The 14,726-nt window shown below is 53.9% G+C and overlaps 1 protein-coding gene and 1 non-coding gene across 2 annotated transcripts; one reads left to right on the forward strand and one right to left on the reverse strand.

Moving 5' to 3' along the window:
* The first annotated feature begins 308 nt into the window (after positions 1-308).
* Positions 309-1,211, forward strand: LOC138243027 (zona pellucida sperm-binding protein 3-like). The gene is made up of 4 exons (XM_069198527.1): positions 309-476; positions 548-665; positions 864-964; positions 1,042-1,211. The coding sequence occupies exons 1-4, from the start codon at positions 352-354 to the stop codon at positions 1,181-1,183; spliced, it is 486 nt and encodes a 161-aa protein (XP_069054628.1). The 5' UTR covers positions 309-351; the 3' UTR covers positions 1,184-1,211.
* Positions 1,212-4,464: 3,253 nt separating this feature from the next.
* trnaf-gaa (transfer RNA phenylalanine (anticodon GAA)) lies at positions 4,465-4,537 on the reverse strand. Its single transcript has one exon. It is a non-coding gene; the product is annotated as a tRNA-Phe (tRNA).
* Positions 4,538-14,726: the final 10,189 nt, after the last annotated feature.

Here is a 14,726-nt window from a genome sequence, read left to right on the forward strand (position 1 = left end):
TCTGTGCCAGTCAAGTGCTCCTACAACAGGTAGGCAGGGCTCTGCTGCTGCGGAGAAGCTGCTGGGGAAAGTGTCCAGATGCCCCTCATCCCCTCTGTCCTGCAGGTTCCACTACTCCTACAAGGTTGGCTATGTCCCCACGTGGGCCAGGAGAAGGACCTTCTTCAAGGACCTGAAGAACAAGCACAGCTTTGTGCTGCTCACCACCAACTGTAAGCTCCTTGAGTGAGTGGCTCCTCCTGCCTGCAGGGGGTGCTGTGTGCAGGTGTAATGCTGCCTCTCTCTCTCTCTCTCTCTCCAGCCCATTGGGTCCGGCTCTCTCCTAAGGATGAGTACTTCCTGGGTCAGCCCATGTACTTCCAGGCCACTGCCTACTTTGCCACAGTGGAGCAGAGGCTGTACATCCACTCGTGTTACGTAACGGAGAAACCGGACCAGCATTCCCAGCCCCGTTTCCCTGTGATTGACAACTTGGGGTACGGCCCCTTCTGGGCGGAGAGGTGGGCAGGAGCCCCAAGAGCCTGCAGGGGTTCATCCTTGTCCCCAGGTGCATGGTGGACAGCAAGGCAGATGGCTGCCTGTCCAGGTTTGTCCCCTCCAAGCAGAAGGATGTGCTCCGCTTCACAATTGATGCCTTCCTCTTCCAGAAGAAGCTGTCCAGGAAGGTACTGCTCTCAAAGGCTGCTCAGCCTTCTTGCTCTACTGATCCATGGTCTGCTTTCACGTCCATGATCTAGATGTGAACCAGACTGTGACAGCTGTAGTGCCTAGAGCTGCCAGCTTGCCTTCATTGATGGCAGAAGGTCCTTCTCTGTCCCTCTATTGGCCTTGATCCCTTAATGCTGTGACCTTCCCTCTTGTAGCATGAAGTGACTGAGCTGTACATGCACTGTGTCATGGCTGTGGCTCCTGCTAAAGCAACACCAGGGACCAAGTCCTGCACCTACAACAGGGAGGTGAAGAGGTACTTCTGCAAGGAGCCTGCTGAGGGTGCTCTGGGACATGCCAGGTGGAGGCCTCACCTGTCCTCCTCTCCTCCAGGTGGGAGGAGCTGTATGGTGACCATGAGGTCTGTGCCTGCTGTGAGTCCAGGTGTCCTGGCAGCTGTAATGAAGGTGGGTCTGGTTCTCTATCCCTTGTGGATGCATCTCTGCCCAAGAGACAACCATGCTTGGACAACTGAGGAATGATCCTGTGCTGGACAAAAGGACTGTGTAGATGAGTAGACTGTGGGTCTCTGGGTATAGCAGATCCCTCAATCCTGGGTGTTGCTTGTCCACAGGTACCAGGAGCCTGGTGACCAGTAGTCGGGTGGCTGTGGCACCAGTAGAGGGTCCTCTGGATGTGGGAGCTGACTGGAATGAGGATGAGGAGGGAGACCCTCAGAGCTCCAGTGAAGATGCTGAGAGCACCAGTGAGGATGTGGAGGGAGCAGAGGACTTTGGAGATGTTGGCCAGTGGACAGGTAGGGTCTGGCAGGAGGAGCTCCTGTAGGGGTGGTGTCCTGCAGTGCAGCTGGATTGTTCTCCTTCTTCCTCCCCAGGTGCCTGAATGAAGGCTCCAGCCTGGCCCTTGTGACTCTCCTGCCTCCACTTGCCTTGTAATGGCAACATCTCAATAAAGCTGTGAAAGACCCTTCTGCTTGCCCTTGTTTCTTTATGGTTTATAGGTTTGAATGGGATGGAGGAGTTCAAGGGAAGTGAGACCCATTAATCAATGGAAGTATTTGTGGGGGGGGGGTTCCCCTTTCAAGAATGCTTCTTGTATTGCTGCCAATGAGGACTGAAAATGGCTGGAGTAATAAAGCATTGTACTGGGGGAAGATGGCTGCATTATTCCTTGGGCAGGGCATTGTGACTTTTTTTTACTGGGGGAGAGACAGAGGTGTTCAATATACTGGAAATCCTCCCATTTCCGAGAGGCGTAGTGCTTATGGAGTGTGAGTTGCTACTGTAGTGCCCAGTAAGAGTGAGATCTGGTGTCCTATTCTAGGCTGCACAAACTGACTAAAATAAACACAAGGAAGGAATTGTCAACAGGGGCTTGGTGTAAAGTAGGCCTTCCCTTCCTTAGCAGAGGAACAATACTGGTGCACAAACATCAGTGAATAATGGTGCAGTTAGAATCTCGGAGGTCTTGTCTTATGGGCGTTGGTTTCACAGCAGTGGTATTGGACAGTCATGAGGAGTATTAGGATTGAGACTGGAGATCCCAGCACTTGATGGGGAAGACAGGTGTTCACAACCACCTCTACCAGCAGCACAGACTGTGTGGATTGAGACTGAACACTTACTACACAAAGCCTCTCCCCTGTTTCAGTGTCCCATGTCGTGAATCCTAGTCTCCCTTTGTGACTACCTATAATTTGCACAAATCATGATGGCCCACTAACACTGTTAATTTTTAGCCCTACTGCACTGCCCTATTAAAGCTTCAAGGTTTTAGGATAAACTATTTTATATAATGGTTCCAAAGGTGGCTTCTCAAAGTACTTGACATAATTACAATTAGAATACACAGGATAAAACAATTCCAATAGACAGAGGAGACCATGGATGGTGGTACTAAGGAAAGTAGAAGCAGAGGGGTAAAGATTGGAACCAGTTCAGTAAAGGCTCTTCTACAGAACAAGGTGTTGAGTCTGAATTTGAAGGAGTTTAGGGAAGGTGAATCTGGTATCCTTGGGGAGAGAGTTCCAGAGCTTGGGGGGCATAACAGGAGAAGGCCTTGTCACTCACACAGTGTAGATGGGCTTGGGGGACAGTTAGGAGACCAGAATAAGAAGAGCGAAGGTTATGAGGTGGGGAGCAGGGTGATAATAGATCAAACTGCTACTGAGGTGCAACTGAAATGTGACGGCATGTTCTACGATTTATGCAAGAAAGGGTAATGTTAGGCTTTTATGGACCGTTGGTACAACAGCAGTGCTCAAGGATTCATTTCTAATATTGAGGACAATGGGTTATATACCCCTCGTTCTTACCAAAGGATCAGAGACCTTTTGCTATATAAAAAGACTCCTTTCCACCACTAATTTATACAGGTTTGGTTCATTTGGGTTTTATCATTTAAGTGAAGTCAATGTCCTGCTCGCAGCTGAGCCCGACACACGGTACAGTCTGGTTTCTGTCGCTGGGCGCTCACCCTGCGGTCCATATGGGTCCTAATGCCCCAGTATACGGCAGTGGCAATTTCCCTAAGGAAACAAATACTCCACATTAGTCTGAATGCCACATTCTTCATTGGTCCCATAACATCACAGAAATATAAAAACAAAACTACTCACTCTTTAATCTCGTCTAATCCAAGACACACCAAATATCACAGTCTTCTTTAAACACGCGTGCTGTGATTCCTCTATGTAGCAGAAATAACAACCGAGGAGCCAAGAGATCATTTCAGCATTTCGCGTCTGAACGGAAAACACAAACGACCAACTTGGAATGACTTGCTTTTGACGCTTTTCAAAGCGTTCTTTGTGCACGACAACTGCACCACCAAGCAAACTACATAAATATGAGAAAACACGCAAGAGAGTTGTCACTCAGTGTCGAAGGGTCGATGTATACTGGGGCTCAGTTGAAATACAACGTCAGGACTTTTCCGAATTATGTCACACAAAGAGAGCACAGCCTTTTCCGCCATGCCACATGTAACTTGGTAACTCGCCGTGATCGTATAGTGGTCAGTACTTTGTGTTGTGGCCGCAACAATCCGGGTCACGGCAGAATAGGGGCGTCTGCTTTTACTACTTGCACGAATTAAGGCAAAAAAAAGCCAATCGATGTGAACGAACGGCGCTTTGCAGAGGAGTACTGCCTGACTGGATCGTTGATGAACGACAGAGGCCACTCCGACCTCTTCTTGGTTTTCTTCAATGACTTACAAAGGATCTTCTTCACATTGGCCCATGCAAAGCAAACACAGGAAAGTGCAATTCAAGCAGAGACCAGGAGGGACTTGTTTACACCGAGAGTGGTCGGAGAATGGAACAATGCGCCCAGCCCTGTTGCTGGAGCCGATTCTTGATGAGATCTTGGGCTCACTAAGAGGCCCCCGCTGGATGCTAATCTTTCTGTTGTTCTTGCAGGTCCTGCGCTGCTTTTGAGCCGACAGAGCTCGTCCTGGTCTGTCGGCACAGCCCAATTGCAAATGATCGGCTCCGCGTACAGAAGGAACGTGCGTTTGGTACAAGAGTGCACGAAGGCACCGGAAATACATTGAGAACAAATGACCAGTCGCTAAAGACCTCTGTGAAGTACAGGAGCGTGCAAAACGAGGCTGTTTCCACCCGGTCTCGAACCGGGGACCTTTCGCATGTTAGGCAAACGTGATAGCCGCTACAGTACGGAAACCTGCAGGGACTGCTGCTGGTGTCTCGCTTGCGTTTCGGGCTGAGAAAGGGACGCGTCACTTTAGGCAGGGTGGGCTGGAGAGAGGAACAAAGGGCGCGATGAAACAAATTGCCGAAACCCGGGATCGAACCAGGGACCTTTAGAAATTCAGTCTAACACTCTCCCAGCTGAGCTATTTCGGCGGTGCGCAGAGCCCACAGCCACCTGCTCCAGCCTTCCTCGGTTGCGGCATGAGCGCACCAAGAGTAGCGGGAGAGTGTTGCAGGAACATCACTCAGAAGGAAAGCCACCCAGCTGCGCTCTCTGAGCTCTGTCCAGCGCATCTTCCTCGCATGGATTCCTGCCTGCGACGGGCAGGAAACAATTAGCAAGAACAGAACGACACCCCATGGGTGTCTCATGACCACACCTTAGGTTGTGACACGTGCAGGTGTGAGGGGTTGCCGGGCTACTCTGGAGCAGAGCTTGGGTGGAGGGGGGGCTGGAAAGCAGACAAAGAGGTGACACCTCAAGGTCTGCACGATCACAGCTCTCCGCCGCCCCAGGCTTCCGCTCGATAAGCTACTGGACACACCCGCCCCTCCTCACACAGACCGTGGAAAAGCCCCCGAGTGGGAGGGCTCTCTCTTCCTCCCAGGAGCTCTTGGACACGACGCACAGACAGAGCGCGGGGAGCTGCCGCTTGCAAACACGGCTCCAGGCAGGACTCCACTCCGCAGGAGCAGTAGAGCAGAGGAGATGGGGGCAGCTTAGCTCCTGTGCAGAGACCTGAGCTGTTGTTGCTGTGGATGCTGTCTTTTCTGCACTCGGGGTAGGAGTGAATGTTGAGTTTCCCTTAGAAATGAAGCAGAACACTTCAACGGCACGGGTGTGTGTGTGTGCGTGCGCCCTGGTGATTCTGGGAGACAGATCGAACCTGGGCTAAAAGAGAGGGGGCTTAGCCCTCTTCCATTTGCTAGTTCAAAGTTGTACAACCCATTTGTATCTGCTAGGCGGCGCAGTCGTCGTCAACAAAGAAGGCTTTGAAACCCACCCCTCCACTCTTTGAATAAAGCAGTGTCGTCAGGCCCTGACATCCCACCCCCGCCACTGTCTACGTAAAGTAGTATCGTCAGGGCCTGACATCCCACTCCCGCCACTCTCTGTGTAAAGTAGTGTCATATGGCCCTGACACCAATCCCTCCACTCTCTGCATAAAGCAGTGTCTTATGGCCCTGAAACCCTCCCCTCCACTCTCTACATAAAGCAGTGTTGTTAAGCCCTGACATCCCTCCCCCGCCACTCTCTGTGTAAAGCACTGTCGTATGGCCCTGACATCACACCCCCACCACTCTCTGCGTAAAGCACTGCCGTATAACCCTGACACCCACCCCTAAACAATCTGCATTAAGCTGTGTTGTCAGGCACTGATATCCCACCCCCACCACTCTCTGCAGAAAGCACTGTCATATAGCCCTGACACCCACCCCTCCATTTTTTGCATAAAGCAGTGTCGTCAAGCCCTGCCACTCTCTGCGTAAAGAAGTGTCGTATGGCCCTGACATCCCACCCCCACCACTAACTGTGTAAAGTAGCATCGTCAGGCCCTGACATCCCACCCCTGCCACTCCCTACGTAAAGAAGTGTCGTATGGCCCTGACATCACACCCCCACCACTCTTTGCCAAAAGCACTGTCGTATAGCCCTGACATCCCACCCCTCCACTCTCTGCATAAAGCAGTGTCGTCAAGCCCTGACATCCCACCCCCACCACTCTCTGTGTAAAGCAGTGTCATATGGCCCTGACATCCTAGCCCCACAACTCTCTGTGTAAAGCACTGTCGTATAGCCTTGACACCCACCTCTCCACTCTCTGTGTAAAGCAGTGTCATCTAGCCCTGACATCCCACCCCCTCCACTCTCTGAATAAAGAAGTGTCGTATGGCCCTGACACCCACCCCTCCATTCTCTGCATAAAGCAGTGTCGTCAGGCCCTGACATCCCACCCCTCCACTCTCTGCGTAATGCGGTATCGTCAGGCCTTGACATCCAACCCCAGCCACTCTCTGCGTAAAGCAGACATGTTACAGACATTTACAACAAAGACATATTATAAAATATTGACATATACTGTAGGTGGCTGGAGCATTATTGGGAGACAGACTCACTGTTCCTCAGGCTGTGACAGGAGATCACATACTGGGCTCCCAGATCAACTGAGTTCCCTCCTCCCTCTCCCAGTAGGATTGGGACCCGTTGTGATTCTGGCAGGTGTGGGAACTCTGGGATTAGATTTCTGAATTTCGGGAAGAATGTTTCTCTAATCCCAGAGTATCTGTCACAGTGCAGTAGGAAGTGCACCTCTGTCTCTATTTCTCCCCGCTGGCAGTGGGAGCACAGCCTGTCCTCTCTGGGCAGCCAGGTCTGCCTGTGTCGCCCAGTTTCTATGGCCAGGTTGCGGTCACTGAGCCTGTAATTCGTCAGGGTCTGTTTCTGTTAGTTATTTTTTATTTTGGTCAAATATTCAGCTAGTGTGTATTGTCTGTTTAAGGTTCTGTAGCATTCCAGTTTATGTTGTGTTTGTGTGTGTGTGTCCCAGTGTGTGAGATATTGCTGTTTGATCTGTGCTGTGATGTGGTTGAGTCTGGGTTGTGGTGCTCTAGCAGTGCTGTCCTGAGGCTGGTTAGTGTCAGTGTCACTCACTGCGAGTGTGATTTCAGCAGAGTCTCTGTACTCTTGGGACACTTGACTCACCTGTCTCTTTATTTCTCTCCCTGTGCTGTCCCTCTCCTGCCCCCTCTCTCCCTCCTCAGACTCCAGCTGGAGGAGGTCCAATCACCACCTCCTGTGAGACAGAAGAAAAATAAGGTGGGTAATGCTCTGATCCTCTCTTTACTCCTGTCCAGTGTCCAGTCAGTGTCCAGTCAGTGTGTCTGTATGAACCCCTCTCTCTCAGTGCAGTGTTCATGTACTGGAGTGTCCAGTCAGTGTGTCTGTATGAACCCCTCTCTCTCTCAGTGCAGTGTTCATGTCCTGGAGGTTCCAGTCATGTGTCTGTATGAACCCCTCTCTCTCTCTCAGTGCAGTGTTCATGTCCTGGAGTGTCCAGTCCGACTCTTAACGTGACTCTCCTGTCTCTGCTGCAGAATCGCTGGTGCGTCTTTTTAAACTCCCTGAGCTGTGTGTCGGTGGAGACAGATGATCAGGACGAGCCGATGGAGGCGGCGGAGACCGTGGGTCAGGAGAGGAAGAGCGAGGGAGAGGAGGAGCAGGCTGCCGGGAAGGACAAGAAGAGGAAGAGGAGGTGCAGGTGAGCAGACAGGGGGGCGCCGCTTGGTCGTGTCTGTGATTCAAGGAGGAGTCTCCTCTTGCTGTTTGATGTCATGGTGACGTCTGTGTCTGTGTCCCTCACACCTGCAATAACAATATTCTTTCCAGGTTCCTTTCCTGGTTCTGTGCCAGCTAAGATCTGGACTGGACTAGACTGGACTGGACAGGAGCTGAAGGACACCAGACTGGACTGGACTGGAGCCTAGGGACACCAGACTGGACTGGACCGGAGCTGAGAGACACCAGACTGGACTGCACCGGAGCTGAGAGACACCAGACTGGACTGGACTGGAGCTGAGGGGCCCCAGACTGTACTGGACTGGAGCTGAGGGACCCCAGACTGTGCTGGACCGAAGCTGAGGGACCCCAGTCTGGACTGAAGCTGAGGGACCCCAGTCTGTGCTGGACCGAAGCTGAGGGACCCCAGTCTGGACTGCACTGGAGCTGAGGGGCCCCAGACTGGACTGGACTGAAGCTGAGGGACCCCAGACCCCAGTCTGGACTGAAGCTTGTAATTTTTGTTCTTTTGTTAAGCATCAATAAAAAATTTTTTAAAAAAATCTGTTCAGCTTTTGGTTTTTTCCCTCCCCCCCCCCCCCTAAGGTTGCTGCTGGGAGAGGTGTGAGTGGGGCCAGCAGGGGGCGCTCTCACCCTGTGGTCTGTGTGGGTCCTGATGCCCCAGTATAGTGACGGGGGACACTGGACTGTAAACAGGCGCCGTCCTTCAGATGAGACGTCAAACCGAGGTCCTGACTCTCTGTGCTCGTTAACAATCCCATGGTGTTTCTGGAGAAGAGTAGGGGTGTTACCCCAGTGTCCTGGCCTGATTCCCCCCCTGGTCTTGACCCATCATGGCCTCCTAATCACCCCCCTCTCTGAACTGGCTCCATCCCTCTGCTCTCCTCCCCACTGGATCCCCCTGACCTGGGAAGAGCTCTGAGTGGAGAGTCCAGACGGATTAATTATTATTATTATTATTCGTGCTGCACTGGGCTTCAGTCCTGGTAGTGAGAGGGAGACTCTGTGATCAGTACAGACACTTATGACTGTATAATAATACACGATAGAAATGGAAAACAGGGTAGCGCTGTAGTCCCTTCGAAACGTTTTGAACTGCCAGAAGAAGTTTTCACAACCCGGACTCGTGAAGGTACAGGTCTTCTCCCATCGTCCGGAGCAAGGTGTATGGTGTCCTGGTGATTTCTCCCGTTTTGAACGGAGTTTAATGTCTTGTTTCTACTTTATTAGAGAGAGGCACTGAACATCCTGTGATGGACTGGTGTCCTGTCCAGGGTGTGTGAGTGTGTGTGTGTCCTGTGATGGACTGCTGTCCTGTCCAGGGTGTGTGAGTGTGTGTGTCCTGTGATGGACTGCCGTCCTGTCCAGGGTGTGTGAGTGTGTGTGTGTCCTGTGATGGACTGCTGTCCTGGCCAGGGTATGTGAGTGTGTGTGTGTCCTGTGATGGACTGGTGTCCTGTCCAGGGTGTGTGTGTGTCCTGTGATGGACTGGTATCCTGTGAAGGACTGGTGCCCTGTCCAGGGTGTGTGTGTGTCCTGTGATGGACTGGTGGATCACAATATTAATTCTCCTCCTTGATTCCCTCCTTCATCGCCAGAGTGAAAGCGGGACACGGCAGTAAAAGCTCAGCCCTGCGGGTGGTGGTCCTCTCGGCCACACGGGGGCGCTCTGGCTCCACGGGGGGGGGGTTATGTTCAAGTCCCGCTGGGAATCGCACCAACGCGGTGGAGTTCGTGAACGTCCCAGACACCAAGAAAACGAAAGAGAGATAAAAGGTCGTTTTCGGGGTTCAAGAAGCAACCCCGAGATTCAGGGAGTTTCCCCGCTGAGCTTACTCTGCCGAAAACACGCAGGTTTTATTTTTTTCCCGTGCCCCCCCTCACACAGGCCGTTTCTGTAGCGTGAAGTTGTGTTTTTTTGCGCGGCGGTCGGTGAGAGGCGAAATTTTATTTATTTTTTTCCCACGGTTTGAAACAGAAACAGCCGGGTGGTGTTGTAGAGAGGTCGAGAGAGGTTTTGGGGGGCGGGGGGGGGGGTCGTGAGGTCCCACGCAGCGCTCGGAAAAGAAAATGGCGTTTCTTGTCCCGGCAGGACGGGGGGGAACCCGTGTTTTTTGGACATGGCGTGGCCCGAAATTTACGCCCTTGGGCGCTAGAGGGGGGTGGATGTTGGTCTTTCTTTGATTTTGGGGTCGGGGGGGGGGGTGCTAATTTCACTGAACCAAACCCCACGGAAACCCGTGTTGGACGTGGGGGTGCTGAATGCGCCCTCGACGTGATTTTGTCTTTAAATTCAAGTGCAGCTTTTGTAACGCTTGGGCCGGAAACACCTGGACCCGTTTCCTCTGCCTGTCCGAGGTGGCGACTACCGGGGTCGTACAGGGACACCCGGCTGGCCGCTGAGAGTTGGAAAAATAAAATGTCCACCCAAAAAAAAAACAACAACCGTGAAAAATGTCGGCCATTTTTGTTTCGCGGCCGAGCCGTGAGCGCGTGGGGGGCGACGTCACGGGGGCGTCACAATGAGCCGCCTGACGTCACAGAGCGGCGGATTCTAGCGGGGGGCGGCGCCGGAGCCCCATGAGCTCAGAGGAGTGAAGAGAGAAGAGGAGGAAAGCGCTATATAGTCCTTTCTAAACACGTGTTTCTTCCAATAAAGTTACTTCGACTTCAATCATTAGTTTCAGCTTCAGAATCGCTCTTCAGTATCCCCGTGAAACGGTAAGTCAGTCAAAAGTGCCGCTGGCGAGAAATGACAAAATAAGTGGAGAAATAAGTTGTTTTTTTACCGTTACTCAACTCTTATGGGTATGATCGTGCTGTAAAAAGATATTGAGAGGAGGTGCACCTCTACATAGAGAGTGGCGGGGGTGTGGAACAAGCTGCCCAGCCCTGTGGTTGAAGCCGATACCCTGGCTTCTCTCCAGACACAGCTGGGTGAGCTCCTCCAGTCAGGACAGGAGGCTCTTCTGTACACAGAGGGGGGCGGGGGTGGGGAATAAACCGCCCAGCTGTGTGGCTCCGCCCCCTCCCCTCCCCACTGTGACTCTGCTTGTCTCGGCAGGACGATGCACCGACAGAGATGCCGCATGGCCATGCGCGGTCGCAGCAGGACCCGGGCCCGGCGAGGCGTCGTAAGTCCACCCCTCCCGCCCGCCGTCCAGCGTCCAGCATCCAGCCCTCCTCCGACTGACCTCTCCGCCCCCAGCAGCACTCGCTGTATTATAATAATATTATAAACTTCACTGATAGAGCACCTTTCACACACATAGCAGCACAAAGCGCTTGACAGACCAGGTCTCACGGTAACACCTCCAGACGAGGAGAGACACTTCCAGTGGTGATCTTGACTGAGGACACGCCCTCGGCTCAAGAGACAGGGTCACGTGTACAGTATGGCCTTCTGAGAGCACAGATTGCCTCTGGATGACCCAGACTCTTCCTGGACACACTGGACACACTCGCCTGTCCGGACTCTTACTGGACACACTGGACACACTCGCCTGTCCGGACTCTTACTGGACACACTGTACACACTCACCTGTCCAGACTCTTACTGGACACACTGGTCAGACTCACCTGTCCAGACTCTCACTGGACACATTGTAGAGACTCACCTGTCCAGACTCTTACTGGACACACTGGTCAGACTCACCTGTCCAGACTCTCACTGGACACACTGTACACACTCACCTGTCCACACTCTCACTGGACACACTGTAGAGACTGCCCAAGGCCCCTAGTCTCGACACGACTGGGCTGGGCTATTTGGTCAGAGCTGTCTCGGAGATGGGCTGTTTGGCGTCTTCACAGGTCACACCGGTCAGGCCGAACCCGGACTGGCAGCGGGAGAGGTCCCGGCCCAAGTCCCGGTGCTTTTCCGTAAGTCTGACCCGGTCGCCTTCCGCGAGACTGGACCGGCCGCCCTGTGGTGGGCCCGGTGCCCCACATCTACCCTACAGCTCCCCCACTGACCCCTAAACTCCCGATACCCTACAGCTCCCCCCACTGACCCCTAAACTCCTGATACCCTACAGCTCCCCCACTGACCCCTAAACTCCCGATACCCTACAGCTCCCCACTCTGACCCCTAAACTCCCAATACCCTACAGCTCCTCACACTGACCCCTAAACTCCCGATACCCTACAGCTCCCCTCACTGACCCCTAAACTCCCGATACCCTACAGCTCCACACTCTGACCCCTAAACTCCCGATACCCTACAGCTCCCCACTCTGGCCCCTAAACTCCCGATACCCTACAGCTCCCCACTCTGACCCCCACAGTCCTGATGGCCGAGAGGTCTCTGCTTGCTGTAGTGATTGAGTGAGCTCTGTGGACCTAACCTCTGTCTTGTGTCCTCGTTTCCAGCATCTCCTAGTGGTCCGTCATTTCACCAGAGCTGAAGGTGAGATCTGGGGAGGAGACAGAGCACCCCCTAACACCCCTGAGCTAGGTTACAGGGTAAGACAGCTTCTTACTGTTGGACACACCTGTCCACACTCTTTCTGGACACACTGGACACACTCACCTGTCCGGACTCTTACTGGACACACTGTACACAACCACCTGTCCAGACTCTCACTGGACACACTGTCCACACTCACCTGTCTGGGCTCTTATTGGACACACTGTACACACCCACCTGTCCAGACTCTCACTGGACACACTGTCTACACTCACCTGTCTGGGCTCTTATTGGACACACTGTCCACACTCACCTGTCCAGACTCTCACTGGACACACTGTACACACTCACCTGTCCACACTCTCACTGGACACACTGTCCACACTCACCTGTCCAGACTCTCACTGGACACACTGTACACACTCACCTGTCCAGACTCTTACTGGACACACTGTACACACTCACCTGTCCAGGCGTAGTCTCTGCTCCTCATCCCCCCTGCGTTGTGTCTCCCTCTCTCCCCGCTGGACAGAATCCCGTGGTGTCTTCGTGTTTCCCTGAGCTCGTCCAGAAGCTGGAGAGGGTGGCCGAGCTGCAGCTGGAGCTCCCGGGGTCGCCCAGCTCGTTCGGCTCGGTGCCTGTCTCCCTGTGTCTCTCCGTGTGTCTCCCTGCTCTCTGTCTGTCCTGCGTTGTCCCAGCTGGGTCTCTCTCCCTGTGTCTCTCCGTGTGTCTCCCTGTCTGTCTCTCTGTCTGTCCTGCGTTGTCCCAGCTGGGCCTGTCTCCTCTGCTCTTTGCCTTCAGCTCTGTTCGCCGATGTCCCGCCAGCCCGTCACTCTCTCAGCCTGTCTCTTGACTTGCAGGAGGAAGAGGAGGTGGAGACAGCTCTTCCGGCAGGAGAGAGTAAGGAGGTCAGTGCTGGTCCCACCCTGCCCCCTGTCCTGTCTGTGGTGGAGTTTTGCCGTCTTGTCTGTCCCTGGGTCTCAGTGTCTCTCTCTCTTTCAGCCCTGTCTGTCAGTGTCTCTCTCGGCCTGCTGTCTGCCTGTCCCTGCCTCTCTGTCTCTCTCTCTTTCAGCCCTGTCTGTCAGTGTCTCTCTCCTCCTCCTCTCTGTTCTCAGTGTGTCTCTCTCCTCCTCTCTGTCCTGTGGTGTCCAGGCGGTGTGTCTCTCTCCTCCTCCTCCTGTCTGTCATGTGGTGTCCAGTGGGTCAGTATTAGTGGGCTACACCCAGGCTCACTCACTGTGAGTGTGATCTCAGCAGAGTCTCTGTGCTCTTGGGACACTTGACTCACCTGTCTCTCTCTTTCTCTCCCTGTGCTGTCCCTCTCCTGCCCCCTCTCTCCCTCCACGGACTCCAGCTGGAGGAGGTCCAATCACCACCTCCTGTGAGACAGAAGAAAAAGAAGGTGGGTAATGCTCTGATCCTCTCTTTACTCCTGTCCAGTGTCAAGTCAGTGTCCAGTCAGTGTGTCTGTATGAACCCCTCTCTCTCTCACTGCAGTGTTCATGTACTGGAGTGTCCAGTCCGACTCTTAACGTGACTCTCCTGTCTCTGCTTCAAAAGCGCCGATGCGTCTTTTTAAAGTCCCTGAGCTGCGTGTCAGTGGAGACAGAAGATCAGGACGAGCCGATGGAGGCGGAGGAGACCGTAGCTCAGGAGAGGAAGAGTGAGGGAGAGGAGAAGCAGGCTGCCGGGAAGGACAAGAAGAGGAAGAGGAGGTGCAGGTGAGCAGACAGGGGGGCGCCGCCCGGTCGTGTCTGTGATTCAAGGAGGAGTCTCCTCTTGCTGTTTGATGTCATGGTGACGTCTGTGTCTGTGTCCCTCACACCTGCAATAAGAATATCTTTCCAGGTTCCTTTCCTGGTTCTGTGCCAGCTAAGATCGGAGTCGCCTTCCCCACCAAGGACTGGACTGGACTGGACTGGACCGGAGCTGAGAGACACCAGACTGGACCGAAGCTGAGGGACCCCAGACTGTGCTGGACCGAAGCTGAGGGACCCCAGACTGGACTGGACAGGAGCTGAGGGACCCCAGACTGTGCTGGACCGAAGCTGAGGGACCCCAGTCTATGCTGGACCGAAGCTGAGGGACCCCAGTCTGTGCTGGGCCGAAGCTGAGGGACCCAAGACTGTGCTGGTCTGAAGCTGAGGGACCCCAGACTGGACAGCACTGGAGCTGAGGGACACCAGACTGGACTGGACAGGAGCTGAGGGACACCAGACTGTGCTGGACCGACGCTGAGGGACCCCAGACTGTGCTGGACCGAAGCTGAGGGACCCCAGTCTATGCTGGACCGAAGCTGAGGGACCCCAGTCTGTGCTGGGCCGAAGCTGAGGGACCCAAGACTGTGCTGGTCTGAAGCTGAGGGACCCCAGACTGGACAGCACTGGAGCTGAGGGACACCAGACTGGACTGGACAGGAGCTGAGGGACACCAGACTGTGCTGGACCGACGCTGAGGGACCCCAGACTGTGCTGGACCGAAGCTGAGGGACCCCAGTCTATGCTGGACCGAAGCTGAGGGACCCCAGTCTGTGCTGGGCCGAAGCTGAGGGACCCAAGACTGTGCTGGTCTGAAGCTGAGGGACCCCAGACTGGACTGGACAGGAGCTGAGGGACCCCAGACTGTGCTGGACCGAA

This window comes from Lepisosteus oculatus, chromosome 14 (genome assembly GCF_040954835.1).
Source record: "Lepisosteus oculatus isolate fLepOcu1 chromosome 14, fLepOcu1.hap2, whole genome shotgun sequence".
Classification (NCBI taxonomy): Eukaryota; Metazoa; Chordata; class Actinopteri; order Semionotiformes; family Lepisosteidae; genus Lepisosteus; species Lepisosteus oculatus.

Bases quoted from the DNA above. Each gene is read 5' to 3' on its own strand.
- LOC138243027 (XM_069198527.1), top strand. From the start codon at position 352: ATGTACTTCCAGGCCACTGCCTACTTTGCCACAGTGGAGCAGAGGCTG. The intron at 666-863 runs GTACTGCTCTCA...TCCCTCTTGTAG, and splicing joins AGAAGAAGCTGTCCAGGAAG to CATGAAGTGACTGAGCTGTA. The intron at 965-1,041 runs GTACTTCTGCAA...CCTCTCCTCCAG, and splicing joins TACAACAGGGAGGTGAAGAG to GTGGGAGGAGCTGTATGGTG.